The sequence below is a fragment of the Myodes glareolus genome, chromosome 5 (genome assembly GCF_982192425.1).
Source record: "Myodes glareolus chromosome 5, mMyoGla1.1, whole genome shotgun sequence".
Lineage (NCBI taxonomy): Eukaryota > Metazoa > Chordata > Mammalia > Rodentia > Cricetidae > Myodes > Myodes glareolus.
This window is the reverse complement of record NC_142030.1, coordinates 63,272,515-63,292,651: the sequence shown is the minus strand read 5'-3', so window position 1 is coordinate 63,292,651 and position 20,137 is coordinate 63,272,515. Positions and strand designations below refer to the sequence as shown.

Here is a 20,137-nt window from a genome sequence, read left to right as displayed (position 1 = left end):
TTTGTATAAAGATGAGTTGTCACCTGCTTGTATCATTCCTCTCTTAGTTCCTGTTGTTTTGAGTTTGTCCTTTGTCATAGACTTGATTTTCTAGTTACATTTGGGGAGAAGAAGGCAATTAATTGAAAATCCTAAAGTTTCTATTTCACATATACATTAGAGAAGCAGACGGGATGATGTTTAATCTTTTACACTTTTGTGTAATATTAAGATATTAATTAAGATACAGCTGGGCGGTGGTGGTGCAGGCCTTTAATCCCAGCACTTGGGAGGCACAGGAAAGTGTATCTCTGGGTTTGAGGCCAGTTTCGTCTACTACAGAGCAAGTTCCAAGGCAGCTAGGGCTACATAGAAAAACCTTGTCTGGAAAAACCAAAGAGAGAGAGAGAGATTTACACAAAAATAATAGTTTTCATGGCCCTTGAGGTATTAATGACCTCTTTTTATAAAAGAGTTATCGCTTATACACTGTTCTGTGTGATGTTTTTTCAGTGTTAGTTTTGCATTTTTCTAACATAGTAGGCAGTTGTACTATTATGTTTTTGTGCATACTCTCTGTCATCTGCCTATTTTTTTGTTGTTGTTAATTAATAAACTAGGAATGGTTCTTTTTTGATCATTGTGTTGTTTTCATTTGCTCTATTCCTTTACAGCACAGGTTACTGACTTTATTTCCTCTTCTTTTAAAGGAGAACCAGTGTCCTATGGACATGAAAAACAAACTGGGTACAAGTAAGCAAGCAGAAAATGGACAGACGGAGCCACAAAACAAAGTCCCTACTGAAGACCTTGCATTGACATTCAGGTAAAGGGATAGTTCTATAGTTATATTAACCATGTACAAAAGAAAAAAATAATTGTATTATCTAGCCATACCCAAAGTACTGTATGATTTTTTTTTTTTTCCTCCAAGACAGGAAACTCGTTATGTAGACCAATCTGGCCTCAAACTCACAGAGATTCACCTGCCTCTGCTTTCCAAGTGCTGGGATTAAAGACGTGCATCACCACCACCTGCCATACCCTATGTTTTTTTTAATTATTTATTTATTATGTATACAATATTTTGTCTGCGTGTATGCCTGCAGGCCAGAAAGGGTGCACCAAACCTCATTACAGATGGTTGTGAGCCACCATGTGGTTGCTGGAAATTGAACTTAGGACCTTTGAAAAAGCAGGCAATTCTCTTAACCGCTGAGCCATCTCTCCAGCCCCTACCCTATGATTTTTAAAAGAACTATTTTTTTTATGAGAAAAGAATATGAATATATTGGCATAGCCCTGACTATCTTAGAACTCATTCTGTAGACCAGCCTGTTCTCCAACTCACAGAGATCCACCTCATGAGTACTAGGATTAAAGGTGTGCACCACCACTGCCCAGCAGGAGAAAAGAATATGTTTTTGCTAAATCTAGAAATTATAATACTCAAGAATTGGGGTGGAATATATCTATGGGCACTGGAAAGGCTGAGATAGGAAGATAGGAATTTGAGGCCAGTCTGGGCTACAAAGAGAGACTGTCTCAACATATACACATAGAGAATTTAGGATTTAAACAGGTTTGAATTATCTGTTAACCCCTAACAAATATATTTTCTTGTTATATTTTCTTCTTCTCATTGTTTAAGTATAGCTTTTTAATTAAAAACGTAGGGCTACCGTAAAAATTGAAGTTTAAAAATGATTAAAAGCCCACCCGTCTCCTACTTTATTTTGTTTTCATGCTGGGTGTTGAACTCAGAGCCTCACAAATTCTAAGCACATTTTACCACTAAGCTGTCTTCCATGGACTCCTCCCCCATTTCGGTTATATTATAAAAAAAAAAAAAATAAACCACAGGTGATTGAACTTTTTTAAAGTACAATTTTTTTTTCAAGACATTGTTTCTCTGTAGCTTTGGAGCCTGTCCTAGAACTCACTCTATAGACCAAGCTGGCCTTGAACTCACAGAGATTTTTCCTATCTCTGCCTCCCAAGTGCTGGAATTAAAGGCGTGCACCACCATAGCCCGACAAAAAGATACAAATTTTAAAGCACCCATAATTCTACATCCCATTGTTATCTTGCCTGTCTTTTAATGGCATTTAGTATTAAGCCTTGCTTAGTGTTCTGGGTAGTTTGGGGTTTTTTTGTTGTTGTTGTTGGTCTTTTGAGACAAGGTAGGATCAAAGGCATGCACTACCATCTCTAGGCCATTCTCAGCCACATCTTTAAACTGATCTATCATAACATGATACGTAATTTACTTTTTATCCTTATTTACTTTGTTGGCATCTTTGAGGCATTTGAATGCATAGTCCTTCGTCACCTTCTTCATGACCTATCCACAAATTAAGGCAGCACATAACTTTAATCCTGAGTTTGAGTCCCTGTTCTGCATAGTGAGTTCCAAGATAGCCTGGGCTATGTAGAAAGACCTTGTCTCAAAAACAAACAAAAAAGCAAATAAACACCAAGAATTTCTAATTGCCTTGTTGCTCTCTTCTTGATTTTTTGACTATTTTAAATCTATATGCTGTCCTAGGTTAAAAATAAATTTCCATGCAAATAAACTTGGTAAATCAAAGGTTAGCTCTTTTTTGTTTTTTGTTTTTTGTTTTTAATGCCAGGCAGCAACTATTTTTTAAAGTATGGGTCCTGATGTTGGGGGCTGGAGGCAGTGTGGAGGGGCGTCTCTCGCCACCTACTCCTGTCTACCGAGTGCTGGGTACCACCATAACTGTTTGTTGTAACTTGTAGCTCACTCTTCTAATGTGTAAGGCAATAGATACATAAACAAATACGCAGGTTATATTCTGACAAAAGCTGTATTTCTAAAACAGTAAGTTTGTTTGCTACAATGTGGATGAGGAGTTATAATCAAATTTTGGAATCTATTTATAGTTTTTTTTTTTCCTTTGGGGTTGAAACAGAGTCTCATTGTGTAACTTGAGTTGGCCTGGAACCAAGCTAGCCTAAAGTTGATAGAGATAAGCCTGCTTCTGGCTCCTGCTGGGACTAAAGGCGTGTGTACCACTACTCCTGACTCACATTTTTTGTACAATACTAAATGATAAGCCGTGTTGACTGGATTTTATTCAAAGTATTTGCTTTTTTCCTTTTTAAAATTCTAACCTTTTTCATGTAATTAACAGTGATGTGCCGAATGGATCAGCTTTGACACAGGAGAATCTCAGCCTTCTATCAAACAAGACCAGCTCTTTGAACCTGTCAGAAGACTCTGAGGGAGGAGGAGATAACAAAGATTCCCAGAGATCAGGAGTTACTTCCAGTTCTGCTCCCTAGAATACGGGTGCCCTGCTTCTACCTTCTGCTCCTAATCAATTCATAGGACATAGGGATAGAAGAATGGATAACTTCTAAACTTTTTCTCTGAGTGGTCAGCGGAATCCAGGAAAAGCACCGGAGGCAATGTGCACCAACACCACTACTAAACAAACCCTGCACATAGTTCACATTAATGCATTTTTTTAATTTAAAGAAAAAGAAAATTAGCAGTATCTGCAAGCAATTCAGATTAAATTTGTTTTTGTTCTGTGAATGAACTTTATTTTAATAACTTTGGACGCCTTGGATCCAGGGCTTAAAAAAAAGAAGATATTATATATATACTCTGTTTGATTAATTGTATGATCTTAATGAAGTAGGTTTTTCTTGTATTTTGGTATTATTACATACCCAGTGTAAAATTCCTTTCTTCCAGTCCTTTCCAACTCCACAACCGTGTAAACTAAAAGCACTGTTTCCAAGAATTCTGTGATATAGATTGGCTTATTAGAAGCTGTGCAGCAAACTAAGGTTTTTAGAGCTATTCTTCAACGCCCCACACCGCACCCACACCCACCCTGTTTCAGGATCACTAGCTTCCTGACTTTTCTTACAACATTAAAACTTCATTTGAGTACGGTAGGCTTTTAGTTTCAACAGGCTGTTGATTGTTAGAGCTGCATTCCTTGCATTCTCTCCATAGAATCTGAAAGCCTGTTTGGTGTGTACGTTGCTTAAGTAGATTTAAATGAAGATTACCTTTGAACTCATAACAGGACATGGTGGCTCATTTTGGTAATCCCAGGACTCAAGATACTGAGGCAGGAGAAAACCAAAAAGAAGAAAATAAATGAGCTTCAACTTGTTAATGGTGGAAACACAGTTCCTGTTCTCCTATGTTGAGCTCATGATGTAAATTGGAGCTGAGCTCAAATGCTCAAAAAATCACAACAATATCCATGTTCTAAAACTTGGAGAGATGGCTCACCAGTACTGGTTGCTCTCCCAAAGGACCCAGGTTCTTCCTAGCACCCACAAGATGACTTACAACTCACACCCTCTCACACCCTCTTCTGACCTTGTGGGCACCAGACACACATGGGTGCATGTACATACACACACATAAATAAGTTTTACATTTGATGGGAACTTTTAAATAAACGGGGACACATTATTTCAATGGAATTTTTATTTTTCTTTCAAAAGTATAGAAGATTTGGCAGATAAAAACTGAGTCTTGAAGATAGTTTATATATTGATTACTTGTGCTGCTCAGAAATTACTAGCATAACTAAATAACTTGAAGTGGATTTTTAGACTTCTTTCTGACATTAAAAATGTTTATGAAAACATTACTAAAGAGTAAGGAAGGATTTTTACTTAGTTCTGCTGCACATATTCTAATGCTACCAGTGTATGCTTAATTCACTAAGCCCCTGTAAAATGAGTTCATTGGGGGACTATTCTACAGTCACTCCATCCCTCTGACTGCCTGACATCAGTTTCCCTTTCTAGATACTACTACTAAACAAGAAGGCACTGGTTATGTAATAAGTTACTGCATTGCTTTGGTTGGGTAAAAGCAAAAGTTTATATTTTTCTTATTTCTTATATTCCTGCCCGTTAACTCCTGCTGAGGTCAGAGCCACCTCAGTCTGCTCTGTGTCTGTCATGTTGTTAATGGAAACAAATGGGTGGGGGTGGGGTGGGAAGGGTAAAATAGTCCTGCCATTGCCTACCAGTAGGAAATCCAAACAGAACACTCATTTGAGTAGCGATTATTTAATTTGCCCAGTCAAGGCACCGTGTTTATATACTATTTCACATTGAATTTGATTATGCCCTACAGACCTGGCTGGTCAAGGATTTGATATACACATATTGGCTTGGGATTCGAGCTTTCTTTTTTATTTAAATAAAAATTTATATATATATATTATATATATACATATATACATTGCTATATCTGTATATATATTGGGTATGTTTTAAAGATTTCTTCGCATGAGCGCAGCTGTTGCAATAAAATGACCGATTGGGAGGTAGAAGCACTGAATGACAGTGAGGCATTTTCAGTTGATACATACATTTTTCTTTTCATTTGAAATATACGTTTAAACATCTGCTTTCTTGGCCTTTTTTTTTTTTTAAGATAAAACATCTCTTACATGTATACTTTAAGTGCTCATTATTTATTGAGAGAAGGAAAGAAATGTTATGTCTGACAAGATTTTTGTTTTTATGCACATCTATAAAATGCCACTTTATTGGCCTCTTGCCTTCAGTAAACAAATTTGGGCAGGACTTATTTCTTTTGGACATGTCAGATAATCCCTAAGTCTGAGAAACCAGGAGGTTTGTTTTAGAAATTGCAATGACTAGGGGGGAAATCTGCATATTGGTTTTATTGGAGTTAAGAATAAAAGTAAATTTCCCTTGTGGTGCATGTGACACCCCCGGAATGCACTCTGCTGCGGTGCACTAGCATCCCTCCAGTGGTTATTCTCAGTTAGGGAGAGAATCAGCCTCTCAGATGCTGGGCTGAGTTCCCCAAGCCTAGCCTCTAGCCAGTCCGGGTGGGGTAGAAAGTGGGAGACGGTGTGCCTACAGTTTCTCTATTTTAGAAATTGGTCATTCCCTTACAAATTCTTAGGTGTGTTTTATGTGTTGGGGGAATGATTGTTTGTGCCTACTGGCAGATGTGGAGAGTCAATAAACCCCCACAACCTTGAGGATGTTTTCTCCCTTTAACAGATTTTGTATTATGAGGCAACAATAAACTGAAGCATAACTTCATGACTCTTAACTGCTGTTTTTGTCAGAATCTGAAAAGCATTGATTTTTATTTTTGTCTTTAGAGACATTAAGAAGCGACCCTCATCAAATAGAAAGTAAACTTGTACAGAAGCACCCCTTTGTGAGATAGAGTTTGCCATACAGCCCTGGCTGGTTCTGAACTCAGGATCCTTTAGCCTCTGAGCGCTGTGATTTCAGGCATTTGCCACCGTGCTCAGCAATATGTATGGTTTTTTTTTCCACTTAAATGGTTTCTTCTGAGGATGACTATTTGCTTTTTACTGTATTTAAGACCAGGAATCATCTAAGATGAACATGGACAATTCTGGAAGGGTTAGAAGCCTTACGTTCATACTTGTTCAGAAACAAAAAGCCAGTATATTATTGTACTGAATATAAAGTACTTGGGCTCATTCTGTTTTCAATGAGTCTTTGGAAAATGATAAAAATGAGAATGAAATATCTAGACTCAATTTACTAATTTATAGTCACAAGTCTAATAGCTACCCTCTTCTGGATAACTTACACAGTCTGATGTGACCAAAGAGCCATTCCTTACTACTTTTCTAATTAAACAGAACTTGTCGCCTAAGTTTCTAGTAGTAATGTTCAAGTGACAAGACACTATTATTAATGTCAATTACAAATATTCAACTACTCCAAATGTGTAAGAACTCATTTGGTACGGCATTAATGTGTGTTATTCCCTTCTCTCATTTTCCTTCCCTTTTGATTTTTTTTTCCCATTTATTTATTCTTTTGCCTAAAGGCAAGAGATTGACGTGATTCTCACTTGCTACTCGGATACATGGTCCCATCGGACTCCCATGAGCTTCATTGTGGGAGCTTGAAATTTAGTTTCTAAGTTTCCCATGATTATCTTTTTTCTTTTCTTCCTGACCCTTTGCCATTCTGCAGTTTCCCCTTGACTTACCCAATCTGTAACAGTGACAGTTTGCTGCCTCTAAACAGAGCATTCAAATGAATTCGCTTAGCCAATGACTTCTGTGAAGTTGCCTTTTCTAATGGCGTTATTACTCAGTGATGCACAGATGTGGTATTTGCCCTACTGGCAGGCAAGCAAAGGTCTGGTAAAAAATGATAACCTGCTATTTCTTTAAGGAGCGCCAAAGACTTGTGCTTTACTCTGTTTTGATTTTAGGGGAAATAGTAGCCATTTTGATTATGAAACCTGGTAGTATTTGTAAGTTGACTGTACTGTGTAGATGTCTGAAGTTATCTGTAAGGTTAGTTGGCCTTATAAAATGTAAAAGTAATGAAAATTCATCAGTTTCTCTAAACCAGTAAATATCATCCTTGACAATATTTGTTTAAGTAACTCACTCTCCCTTCTGGGGATTATCTTGATGAAATAGTATCTTCTGTGTTTTTCTGTACTCTCACCTGTGCCTACACGACAATGTATTTCACTATGGTCAAGTCATGGGGCTAGGAATTTTTCCTGAGCTTGAGGCGCGTGAGAAATAGTTAGCTGTAGTTAATACCTGTTCAGCTATGTTCAGGGTCAGCTTACTTTCACTAAATGGGATTCGTGTGCTATTATTTATATGTACAAATGGTGATAAAAATTAAATTTCACCATATTCTCCATTTGGGCTTTTAAAAATCAAGAGTTCAGTATGTAAAATCTTGTGTAGAAATCATCTGTAATGATTTATATTTTATTAAAAGATATGGCCTAATTAGTTTTAAGGAGGAATTAATAACCTTGCAAATAAACTACAGTTTATTTACGCTATTGCACCCTTACCCTATAAAACGTTCAAGTGTGTTAAAATCTTGTTAATACATGTTTATAGTGTTGCAAAGGGATCTCATCTGAAAATAGAGCTCAGATTAACTGACTTCACTGAGACAATTTACTCTCCATAGAGTTGAACACAAGTAGTCTACTACTGTTTTATCTGCATGCTTGTTTTGCAGAAACACGTCCATGTCTATCTTGGACAGCTACAGCTTTTATATTTATTTCTTCAGCTCAGCTTTTTAAAATTAATTGCTGAAATGACTTGCTGGGAGTTTTGGTAAATTTTTAGTTCTCAATCACCTTTTCTGAGCCACTTAAGAAAAAGAGCTGGTTTTGTTTTGCTTTTTTCAAAAGGTATAATTTCAAATAAAACCTTTTTGTTACTTGAAATTTTAAGATTCTATTTCTGCTAAAGGTATTTTCATAGGTAATCTATTCTAATTGATTAGTAATACTAGTTACATTAATAAAGAGGAAGCGGCCACCCCCAGGAGTAAGTAACACCTTCTAATGGTATGTTCTCTGTAGGTAGGTTTTTCATACCACACTGAATAAACTGGGGAAAGAGCCCTTGGAATCCCTTTGTCCCTTAGCACTAGGATTGCTTTCAGAGCCTCTGGATCTCAGACACTGAATCTCCCTGAACTTATCCTTGAGCAAAATAAATAGCTTTTCTTTTCACATTAACTCAAGGTGGAAAACTTAAACCTGAAGACAGTACTGTGTCAGAAAAAAAAAAAAAAATGTGTGTTTAGAAAAATAAAACCCTGTGGAGTTTGTTATCCTGATGTATGTTATTTAGTAGATAAGATGACTTTATTTTGTATAGAAGACTTACTTTCTGGTGACTGTTTTGTATTTTATCTTTTGATGCTGAGTAGACAGATCACAAGTCTTTGGCTCCCGTGTTAGATTGTACAGAGTCATCTTAGAACTGGAAACTGTCAGGTGGTCCCACCCTAATGAGGGCACGAAAGGTCAAGAAATGAATGCAAACAAATACTGGGTGGTTGATGGTCTGGATTTCTTGTTTGTTTTTTGATCTCCTTTAAAAAGTTATCATTTCTGTAATTTATTAGTGTAGCCTGTCTCTGGTTGGCTGGCATTTCACAGTAATATCCAAACCACCCCATAAATTTTTATTTTTCTACTTAAAAGGCCTTTAAAGCTTTTGCTTTTCAGCTCTGCATTCCCTGAGAGATTTCCCCCTTATGTATTTTGCCTAACTTTCCACTCATCCTTTGTTTTCCTACCTTCTAGATGTAAAAGAACTGAAAGAAAAATTGCCTTCCCTGGTCATGGGCCTCAGTGTCTTTCTTTGCAATGCATCTGTGACTTTCCAGGAGAAATGCAGAGGCTATGAACAGACCTTTCACCCACCTAAACATTTTCCAGTTGTGAGGTTCCTCTTTGTGTGTAGTCCTTCCTTTCTGCCCCCTGCCACTCTTCCCTGACTATGGTCAATTGGTCTCTTGGCTCATACCAGTCTCCTGAGACATTCTGCAGTCGTTATCACCTTTTTGGGTGCATTTTATTTACTTTGTTCTTTTGTTTTTTGTTTTTTTTAAAAAAAATAACTTTAACATTGATTCATATTTGCTTGGGATAGAGCTTGTGTAATTTACCAATCGTATTGATTGTATGTGATTGTGCCCTGCAGAGGTATACTTAACAAAAGTAATCTAAGTTAATAAAGGAGCCCATGAGATTTGAGTCAGAATAGAAGTGACTTTATGAAATTGCAGTTTTGGATAATGTGAATTCCCTTCTCAGAATCAGTGCTACGTAAACACCTATTTTTAAAGATTTTTTACATTCCTATATTTTCCCATGGCCTCAGCTCCCTATTTTTATGTAATTCTCTGCCCACCTGCTCAAATTCTTTTCATTTGAGCGTTAAAATAAGAATTGACTTTTAAATTACTGAATTTTGGGGAAATTTTACATTTTCCTTATGTTTCCAATTGAGAACAAAGGATGGGTTGAAATTCACCAGCCTGTGACTGACTACTTAGCATCTGGCCAACGCTGAGATTTTATCTGGAGGCATTATTTTCTGCAAGTTCTTTTTAAATAGGAAAAAAGGACCTTGCTTGAAATGGAACATTCCCTTTCTTGCTTAATCTGTTTGTTATTTCCATTTTTAAAATAGCCTTCAAAGCAAATGAGGTAAAAGAAAAGAAATAGGAATGTGTTCAGAGCTGCAGAACTCTGATCTGAATAAGTACATGTTCCACTGCTGCACATTTTTGAGAAAATGTAGGCCTTCTTTCTCAATCTCGCATTATTTGTGTGCATGTTGTTTATATTAAAGATGCCACATTTTGTTAAAATGCTATTTCCTTTATTACTTTGGGAACTGACTCAGCCTCTTGTTGCTCCTAATTAGGGTTTAAGGCTCTTGTGAGTTGCAGATAAAAGGATTCATTTTAACAAATAGAAGGAGGTGATTCACCTTTTGGATTGTAAATATATGAAAGTGTCTACAAGGTCTTTATCTGCTTTCTGTCAGCATTTATATTAAATGATAAATTAATGAGGAGGAACAATGTGTAGTCTTTTTCTTGTGAAGGAGTCTCTGTCATTTCACTCTTGTTTTGGGGATTGCTGATGAAAGATTTAAAGAGCTAATTTGTGCAAGTACACGAACTGGGGATCACTAGCTTTCTCTAGCGTGGGAATCAGTTCACACTTCAGTATGCGATGTTCAAACCAAGAACATCTTTCTGCCCAAGCAAAATGGTCTTTCTCAGACAAAATGTCTGTCTGTTTACTTGCTGACTCCCAGTCATGCTGAAGCCTCATTGGTCGCTCATGACAGAGAACAGATGTAAGTTTATGTGGTCTGTTACAGAGCGTGCACTAGGTAACAGTTGGGTGGCATGAAGGGAATGACTGGCTAGAGGACATGACTCAGGATTTGAAAATACTGCCTGCTCTTCTAGAGGACCAGAATTTAGTGCCTAGTCCCACAACAGGAAGTTCTGGACTGCCTATCATTCTAATTCCAGGGATCCAGCCCTGCTTCTGTCCTCTGTTGCATGCGCGCACACACACACATTTAAGGTCTTAAACAGCAAGATGAGTTATTACACATTTCAGAATGTTTATGAAATAAATGTAGATTCTAACAGATACATTTATATAATTAGAAATGTTTATGTGTTGAATATTAGATAGTAAGATCGGCGGGGGGTGGGGGTTGTTCAGGTGATAGTAGCAACAGTTACATAAGACAATATCTTTTTTTTTTAAAAGTAATTTTATTAAATTATGAAAGTTTCCATTTCCGCCCCTCCTCCTACCACCCTCCCACTCCCTCCACTCCCTCTCCATCCCTAAGAGCAGTCAGGGTTTCCTGCCCTGTGGTAAGTTCAATTTCCTCCCCCCTCCCTCCAGGTCCAGGAAGGTGAGTGTCCAGACAGACTGGATCCGCAAAATCCAGTATATGCAGAGGAAACAAGTCCCAGTGTCATTGTCAAGACAATATCTTTTTAAGGTTTGTTTTTGTTTTATGTGTCTCAGTGTTTTGCTTATATGTATGTCTGTTTACCATATGCATGCGGTGCCTGTGGAGGCCAAAGAAGGCATTAGATTTTCTGGAATTTGAGTTCCAAATAGTTATGAGCCATTGTGAGTGCTGAGACTAGAACCTGGGTCCTCTGGAAGAACAACATGTGCTTTTAACTGAAGAATCATCTTTTCAGCCCCTATATTTTTTAAAAGACGCATAAATTGATTGTTTGGAATTTACTTTAAAATACTTCCTAATGAAATTAATAGGCTTTACCAGCAATGGAGGTGGTGTTACACCTCCTATCAACAATTACTAAATTTGGGGACCACTGGTACCTGACCTGACCTTACTCAACAGGAGGAGCCACGGTAATGGGAGTTCAGAAGGTATGAGATAGTGAGTACTGGATCCATCCTTGAAAGATGGTGACGTCTAGAGGGAATTCCAAAATCAGACCTGTCTACCACTTAAACAGGAAGAAACTATCCGACCTGTTGGACTGAAGCTCATATAGACTAAAGTGGATTTATTTTGTGTACATAAACTTTTTATCTCAGTGACTAGCTAGTCTGCGATGGTCAGCTAGTTAAACCATGCTTTCCAACCTAGTTGGCTATTTAAAAATACGCTGGGCGGGCAGTGGTGGTACATGCCTTTAATCCCAGTACTCAGGAGGCAGAGGCAAGTGATCTCTGAGAATTCAGGGCCAGTCTGGTCTGCAAGAGCTAGTTCCAGGACAGGATCCAAAGCTACAGAGAAACCCTGCCTCAAAAAAAAAAAAAAACAAAAACACCTCTTTGTTTTGAACATCTAAGATTTAAGTCAGGCACTGGGTAGTTGGTGGTACATGCCACTGAGGCCAACCCTGTCTCTCTGTCTTAAAATGATCACACACCTTTAATCCGAGTACTAGGAGGCAGGGGCAGGTGAATCTTTGTGAGCTCAAGGTCAAGCCTGATCTACACAGCAAGTTCCAAGACAGCCAAGAGAAACCCTGTTCCCACCACCACCACTAAAAGGCTGCAGATGGTGGCATATGCCCCTAAACGAAGCACTAGAGACAAGAGAGGCCAACTTACATTCCATAGTGAACTACAGAACGGGCTACACCATGTCTCAAAGAGTGAATTCACCACCTACTAAACTATTTCTAGAGATTATTTATGCATAACAAAATGACGTGAGAAAAGTGCCATCTGCCATCAATGAGCTCTAATTATAGGACTTGACACAGGGTTTTGTAATAGCTTCATCTCACTGGATATGATGGCACACACCTTTATTCCCAGCCTTTAGAAGGCAGAGATAGGTGAGACTCAGGCAGCCTGATCTACACAGACAGTTCAATGTCAGACCACTCAGACCTACATAGTGAGAATGACTCAATAAAATAATGACAACAGTAAGCAGAATTATCAAAAAAAATCACAATTATCTTCAAAACAATAAGCTGTGAGACTAAACAAGATTTAATTTTGTTATACAAGACCCTACGTTTGATTCCTAGCACTATCCCAAAATAACAAAACCAAAAAAGAAAGTTAATAGTAATAAAATATACAAGTTGGCTGGTAAAGATTTCCTGGGGAAACTGTGGAGCATGGGGAGGGGAGTGGGATGTTAGAGATGAAGATGCCTGATAAGAGAAAATAAGGTATGTGGATTCTCAGGGAAGATGCTGACTTGATCTTCAAATGAAATGGGGCAGTCATTATAACTATTGGTAGGGCAGCTGGAGATGAGGCAGGGTTATCACAAGGGCTGCAGACCATACTAAAGTCTCTAATTCCAGGTTAATGCTTGGGAAGAAGTTCAAGGCCTGCCAGCTTCAGCTACACGGCAAGTTCAAGACCCTGAGCTATATGGGACCTGTCTCAAAACTAAAAATGGGCTTGTTCTGAAAGTAAAGAAAATGTAAGCAGAGGGTAATATGTGGGGAACAAAGGATCTAGATTTGTGCCTCTTTATTCACAACGATTGAAGATCCGCTTGCCTCTCTCACATGCACGGCATTCACTGAGACCCAATTCAGTCTGGGTCTCAGTGGGGCTTGGAGGAACATGATCACAGATGGTGCTGTAAAAGGATCCTATTTCTGGCTTTCAGAGATTTAAATTTTAGTGAAACTACCTAAAGACTTTAAGGGGAAGCGAAGCAGGGTGATTCTCCGCTGACTTTACATCTGAAAGAGGGCTAAGGGGAAGAGCAAGGGGTCTGCCTGGTAGTGCATGAGCGCTGCACCAAGTAATGAGTCTCAGCCAGGCTTCTCGGAGTTTAGGTAGTTTTTCTTGCGAATTTTTTTTTGTTTGTTTGATTTTTGTTTTTTGAGACAGGGTTTCTCTGTAGCTTTGGAGCCTGTCCTGGACCAGGCTGGCCTCAGACTCATAGAGATTCTCCTGTCTTTGTCTCCCGAGTGCTGCACCGAGTGCTGGATTAAAGTCGTGTACCACCGCTGCCCAACTGGGTCTTTTTTTTAAAAAAAAAAAAAAAAAAAAAGATTTATCATACATGTATGTGTGTGTGCCCAGTGCCTATGGAAGCCAAGAAGATGTTAAGGTGTTGGATTCCCTGGAATTGGAGTTACGGATGACTGTAAACCACCATAGAAATCAAACCTGGATTCCCGGCCGGAACAAGTGGACCTAACTGCTGAGCCAGCTCTCCAGCCCAGAGCTGAGCATAGTTTTAAGAGACTAGATTAAAATTATTGAATCATTTGGATTTTGTCTGCTAGCAATTAAATTCCAATACAGATGTCAAGCTGGGGCTTGATGTCATGGATCTGAGTGAGGCAGGGTTCCCAGCTGTGATTAACTTATAAGAAATTAGGGCCTGAGCCAGCTCAGAGGGATGAAGCAGAATGAAAGGGTTTGAGAGACTGGCAGATCTGCCCGATAACTTGAAGTAAACAGAGGACATGCTCCTAACATACCTTGACCAAGCAGACCATTTTTGTGACATCAAAGCTATTTGAAATAGTTGTAGGGCATAATTATAGTTACCTCAATCTGTCGTACTCCTAAACCTCCCAAGTCCTGTTAAAACCTACGGGTGCTGTCTTGTACTCCTTTATCTCTGCACATGCCTGCCATATTCCTCACTAGACTTTTCACTCCCTAGATAGCTAGGTTGTACCTAGATTCAAAGCATGTCTGCTTCCCCACAGTGGGAGGGCCTCTTTTTTTTTTTTCGAAATCTGTATAAGTTTTTTTTGTTTTTTACATACATGTGTGTTTGAACCACATGCATGTGGTGCTCAATGAAGCCAAAAGAAGGCATCATAGCCTCTGAAAGCAGAGTTAGAGCTATGGGCTGCCATGTAGGTGCTGGGAATTGAACCTGGATCCTCTGGAGAGTAGCCAGTGCTCTTAACTGCTATGCTATCTCTAGCCCTGGGCCTCAGATCTTTAAGTTCTAACAGGAGCCAGCTTACTGCCATTGTGCATTCCTTCCTCAGGTCTTCCTTGTCCCTGGAATGAACTTGGTGAGATTTTCTAGAACAAGGCTTAGAAGATGTGCCCAAGAGGCAACAGTCCTATTCCTGGGCCGCAGTCATCACAGCACACACGTTTGCCCCAGCTTTATCATGTTTCCTCCTGCTGCTTCCAGGGCAGACTAAATCCCCCCAGTGTCTCTGGGGACTTTGCTCCCACTGTCTTTGTGTTCTGCAGTTTCTCTTCTGTGGCTTTCTCCTGCCACCCACAGCTTCTGAACTAGTGGACACATAATGAGCTTTGACCCTGTGCAGCTCTCTTGTGCAACCTCCCAACCTTGCTTAGTATTTCTCTTAAGAAATGATAATGCCTCTTTTTTAAAAAAAAAAAAAGTCTTGATAATCTTTTCATTAAGGATGTACTATCTGATAATTCAGCTAACTTCAGAATCTGCACCTCTTCAAATATAAATGTGTATTGAGTCCTAGTGCATTCAAGGCCCATGGCTGTGTGCACTGGACATGTTCAATAAATATTTGCTGTTTGGTTTGATTTCCCTGAAACCCAAACTGAACTTTCTAACTGTTCCGAGGACTGGGGCAAATTCCAGTAAGACACTTCAAGAACCTGTGAAAAGCGGCCAACGTGATAATGCACCGTTTGTTTTTGATAAGCTTCATCCCACCTTAATTGTCACCCTAAGATGCTATTATTAGTCCAAGATCTTTTTGAACAATCCAGAGGAGCTGGAGATTCTCTTGCTTTTGTGCTTTGTGTTGTGCCAAAGCTCCATGGAAAGGCCAAGCCTTGAGTTACTCAGTAACCACAGGAGAATCCAAGCTACTCTTTGCTCCTTGCCAAGGTCTTACTGTGGGGGCCAAACAGAACACATAGCCCAGGATATGAGACAGCAGGCAAAGGCCACATGAAACACCTACCCATAAGAGTTACTACTCACACTGGAGGCTGGTGAAGAAAGGAGCTACTGACCTGAAGGAGGTCAGAAAAATGAGAGTGGGTAGGGTGATGGTGGCACACATCTTTAATCCCAGCACTCAGGACGCAGAGGTAGACAGATCTCTGAGTTCTAGGCCAGCCTGGTCTACAGAGTGAGTTCTAGGACAAGCTCCAAAGCTACACAGAGAAATCTTGTCAAAAAGAAAAAAGAAAAGAAAAAAGAAAGAAAGAAAAGAAAAGAAAAAAGAGAGAAAAAAATAGAAAGGGAACCAAATGTGATATTCTTTTCTCTCAATGGATTGTCAAACCAACCCCTAATAGCAAAGAATTGGAAGACCCATGCATGCTTCCCAATCTTGCTTCCACTCAGAGTGAAGAAAAATGATGAGGATCCTCCTGAAAATTTTTACCTGATACAAGCATTTTAGGAGCCAGAAAGATGACCCAGGAGGTAAAAGTGCTTGTGATGCACACTTAACCTGAATTCCATTCCTGGAGCTTCATACAAAGCCAATTGCAGTGGCACACACCTGGACACTCCAGTACTCCAATGGTGACACGGGAGGCAGAGACAAATTTCCCCAGAAAGTCAATGCCAAGCTGCCCTGGAATGTACAACATGACAAAAACAAGACAGAAGGGGAAAATCAACTCCCAGATAACTGTCCTCTGATCATACAGGTTTCAGAGTATATTCACAGCTGCACATGTATCACACACAGTAATGAAAGGATGTTTTTAGAGTTTTGTTTTTAGTGCTGGGAATCAAACCCTGGCTACCCTTACAGAGTCTGCACTCCCCCTCTGAACTGCATCCCTGGCCCCCTTATAAAATGTTTGCCCCCAGTTCCAGATACGACTAAAGTTTTCAAAAAAAATTAGAATGTTTTTCTTTTATTTTATACAATTATTAAGATATCAGCCAGACAGTAGTGGCACACGTCTATTATCCCAGCACTCGGGAAGCAGAAATGGGTGGATCTCCATGAGTTTGGGTCAGCCTGGTCTACAAAGTGAGTTCCAGGACTGCCAGGACTATTTTACAGAGAAACACTGTCTCGAAAAACCAAAAAACAAAAACAAGACAAAAAAAGCAAACAACAACAAAAAAAATATTCTTCATGAGAAGGGGAATACAGTTGCAAGTTAGTTTGCCTGGTATATAGCCTTTCCCCCTTTCTTGAACCAGCCTAAGATGAGCCAAAAGAAAAGAAATTTGGGATCCTTCAATGTAGCAGAAGCTGAGGGGAGCTGTGTGTGAGAGAGAGCTGAAGCCAGGCTGACAGGAAGGACTCCCAAAGAACTCTGGGTATTCTCAAAAGGCTGCTGCAGTATAGAAGTGAGCACAGAAACATTGTCTCCTGGCTGCGATGTCTTCCTGATGGCAATGTTGGACAGCTAAGAGGACTGTCTCCTGGCCATGCTGTTGTCTTTCTGATGCTAATGTTGCATAGTGAAGAGGAAGACAGGAATTTGCTTCTTGGTCAAAAACATGGTCAGGTTCTTTTTCTTTCAGAAATGGAATCCCAGGAGCATATCCCAAAACCATTGGGTTCAAGAGCTACTTTGGCTGGTAACTTCCGGGCCTTTGAAGTAGTTACTTCATGCAACATTGAAGCTGAGCTGCTAAAAAGAATTGGTTACACAAATGCAGAGGGTGTACTGTGGCTATGCTTATCTGGGATGCATATCAGAGACAAGCATACTCTACAATGTCTGCAGCCAAAGAAACAGCCTTTATGTTAATTTCTGGGACCTGGGTTTTGAGAGCATTATGAATAAACTCTGACTATCCAGAGGAAAAGAACCAGGAGGTGGGTGAAGGTCTAAGCTTTATGTGAAGAAAAACAACCAGTTGAGAAAAAAAGACAAAGAGTTTGGTACTAGCCTGGACTCCTTATTAAGTAAGACCTTGTCTCAAAATAAGGGAAGAGGGGAAAGAAAACCAGGTGAACCCTATTTTGTAGCCAGGGAAGACGTGGATAATTCCTTAGTAACACACAGAAGAGCAGCTAGAGAGAGATGTCTCAGTGGTTACGAGCGCACTTTAAAAAGATCTGTGAGTTGGGCTGTGATGATGCACGCCTTTATGCTCAGCACTCAGGAAGCAGAGGCAGGTGAATCCCTGTGAGTTCAAGGCCAGGATGGATAGCCAGGATTACACAGAGAAACCCTGTCTCAAAAATCAAACAAAACAAAAACAAAAACAAAGGTGAACCTGGCGTTTAGACAGTGGCTTGAACCTTACCACTCCCAACTGTGATGGGGGCAAGTACTCAAACCAAGTAAACAGCAGTTTTTCCCATCTGTAAGCAGAGTACAGCAACATCCCGGTAGAGCAGATGGGGTAATGTCTGGAAAGCAACCAGCAGAGATTCTGGTATTTATAGTATTTGAAATGGCACCTATCACCCTTGAATATTTGAAACATGAAACAATCCAATTGCTAACAGCAAAGTAATGTTTACAGACAATAGAACATTATTAACTAATAGAAATTATTTTGTCAGGCAGGCACCTAAATACCTCTCCTTGACCAGCAGACTGAAGTGGGCTTTTCCTACTCTTCCTTCCCAGCAACTCAGGAATTAGTCAGTCCCTCTTTTTGGGTGCTGCCACCCTCATCCTGCATAAGCCCCCCCCCCCTCAAGCCTCTGTGACATAGCATTGACATCCTTGTTGCTCATCAAGTCAAAACCTTTCTGCGTAAGTGACAAATCAGAAACCACCTGGTGGTGGTGATGCACACCTTTAATCTCAGCACTCAGAGGCAGAGGCAGGTGGATCATAGAATCAAGCTAGTTTTATGTCAACTTGACCTAAGCTACTATTTTGGAAGAGAGAACCAAAATTGAGATGATGCCCCCACTAGATTGGCCTCTGGGCAAGCCTGTGATGCATTTTCTTTTTTCAGACTGGATGTGAGATTTATTACTGAACATGATTTGGTAGGGTACAGGAGAGCACCGTGAAAGCCCTCAGGAGTGTAGGGTTCGCCACTTGTCCAGGGGACCATGATTAGGAATATATTTGACCCCACAGCCATCAGGAATCAGTCGCTTCTCAGCAACCATGTCTTCAAGTTCATCTGCATTAAACTTAGTAAAGCCCCATTTCTTTGAGATGTGGATCTTCTGGCGGCCAGGGAACTTGAACTTGACTCTACGAATAGCCTCAATCACATGTTCCTTATTCTGCAGCTTAGTGCGGATGGACATGATGACCTGGCCAATATGAACCCTGGCCACTGTGCCCTGGGGCTTCCCAAAGGCACCACGCATACCTGTCTGGAGCCTACATTGGAGACAGCATTGAGATCAAAGACAGCATTGAGATCAAATTGTTTCCAAGATCCCTTAGAGCAGCCCATACAGGTAACAGGCTGCATACACTACCAAGGAGGCTGCTGTTTGCAACCACTGCACACCAGGCCCCCATGGGGAAAGGGACCTGGTCGGCTTAATTAGTTGCGGATGTGATGCATTTTCTTGACTGATGATTGATGAGGGAGGGTCTAGCTCACTGTAATCACCCCTATGCTGGTAGTCATGGATGGAAGATGCTATATCAGCCTGCTATAATGTGGCAGGCTGAGCAGCCAATAAGCAGTGTGGGATTCCCCTCTGTATGCTGTAAATATCATTGGTGAATAAAGAAACTGCCTTGGCCTGTTGATAGAGCAGAATTTAAGTAGGCAAGGAAAACTAAACTGAATGCTGGGAGAAAAATGGAGGAGTTAGCAAGAAGCTATGGAGCCATTGCTAGAGACAGAGGAACTGAAAATTTGCTGATCTAAACTGCCAGGCAGCCAGAAAACAAACAAGCGGCCTTCCAACAACAAATTGGTATGCCATCATGATGGTCTAAATCCATGTAAAACCTGAGAATCCTAGACACAAAAGAACAGAGTTAAGTATGGTTTGGTAGCAGCATTTTCTTGGGTGGGCTCTATTTGCTAGAAGCAAGCAGAGGCATGGTTCCTTTAAGAGAGGTTTTCCTGATTCAGCGGTAAAAAAAAGCCACATTGTTTTGAAACTGCAGCTTTCTAGGCCATGCTGCCAGCAAACGCTGATGAGGTCCAGCTATACAGCATTTAAATGGGATTAGTAAAAAGAGTGCTATTGGCAACATAGACTGACTGTGTGCCTAAAAATGGGACTGTGAGCATGGCTCTTAGAGGCAGCAAACAGCTCCTCCATGCTGGACTGAGTGGGGCAAGCAGGAAGAACTGTATTTCCCCTAGCAACGGCACCACTTAAGTTCATATGAAAGGCTTAGCATTTTAAGAAGCACTTCTGGTCAGAAAATAATTACAGATACACAATAGGACAGATTCAGACATAAAAGACCTCTAAATGAGTCATAGTGTTGGATAAATGTACATAGGTTTCAGAG

General features: G+C 40.0%; 2 protein-coding genes and 1 non-coding gene across 4 annotated transcripts in view; 1 reads left to right on the top strand and 2 right to left on the bottom strand.

Annotated features, from left to right (window-relative positions):
- Rc3h1 (ring finger and CCCH-type domains 1) overlaps positions 1-10,383 on the top strand; it is an 83,718-nt gene extending 73,335 nt beyond the window's left edge. For both annotated transcript variants that reach the window (XM_048421519.3, XM_048421518.3), the window contains 2 exons: positions 690-805; positions 3,138-10,383. In XM_048421519.3, coding sequence (XP_048277476.1) covers positions 690-805; positions 3,138-3,288 — 267 coding nt within the window. In that variant the 3' untranslated portion in view covers positions 3,289-10,383. The remainder of the gene's footprint in view (positions 1-689; positions 806-3,137) is intronic.
- Positions 10,384-18,705: 8,322 nt separating this feature from the next.
- Positions 18,706-19,209, bottom strand: LOC148122099 (large ribosomal subunit protein uL16-like). Its single transcript, XM_087905989.1, has one exon. It carries the CDS (start codon positions 19,021-19,023, stop codon positions 18,721-18,723), a length of 303 nt encoding a protein of 100 aa, XP_087762115.1. The 5' UTR covers positions 19,024-19,209; the 3' UTR covers positions 18,706-18,720.
- On the bottom strand, positions 19,081-19,215 carry LOC125391991 (small nucleolar RNA SNORA70). Its single transcript, XR_007229352.1, has one exon. It is a non-coding gene; the product is annotated as a small nucleolar RNA SNORA70 (small nucleolar RNA).
- Between the last annotated feature and the right edge of the window lie 922 nt (positions 19,216-20,137).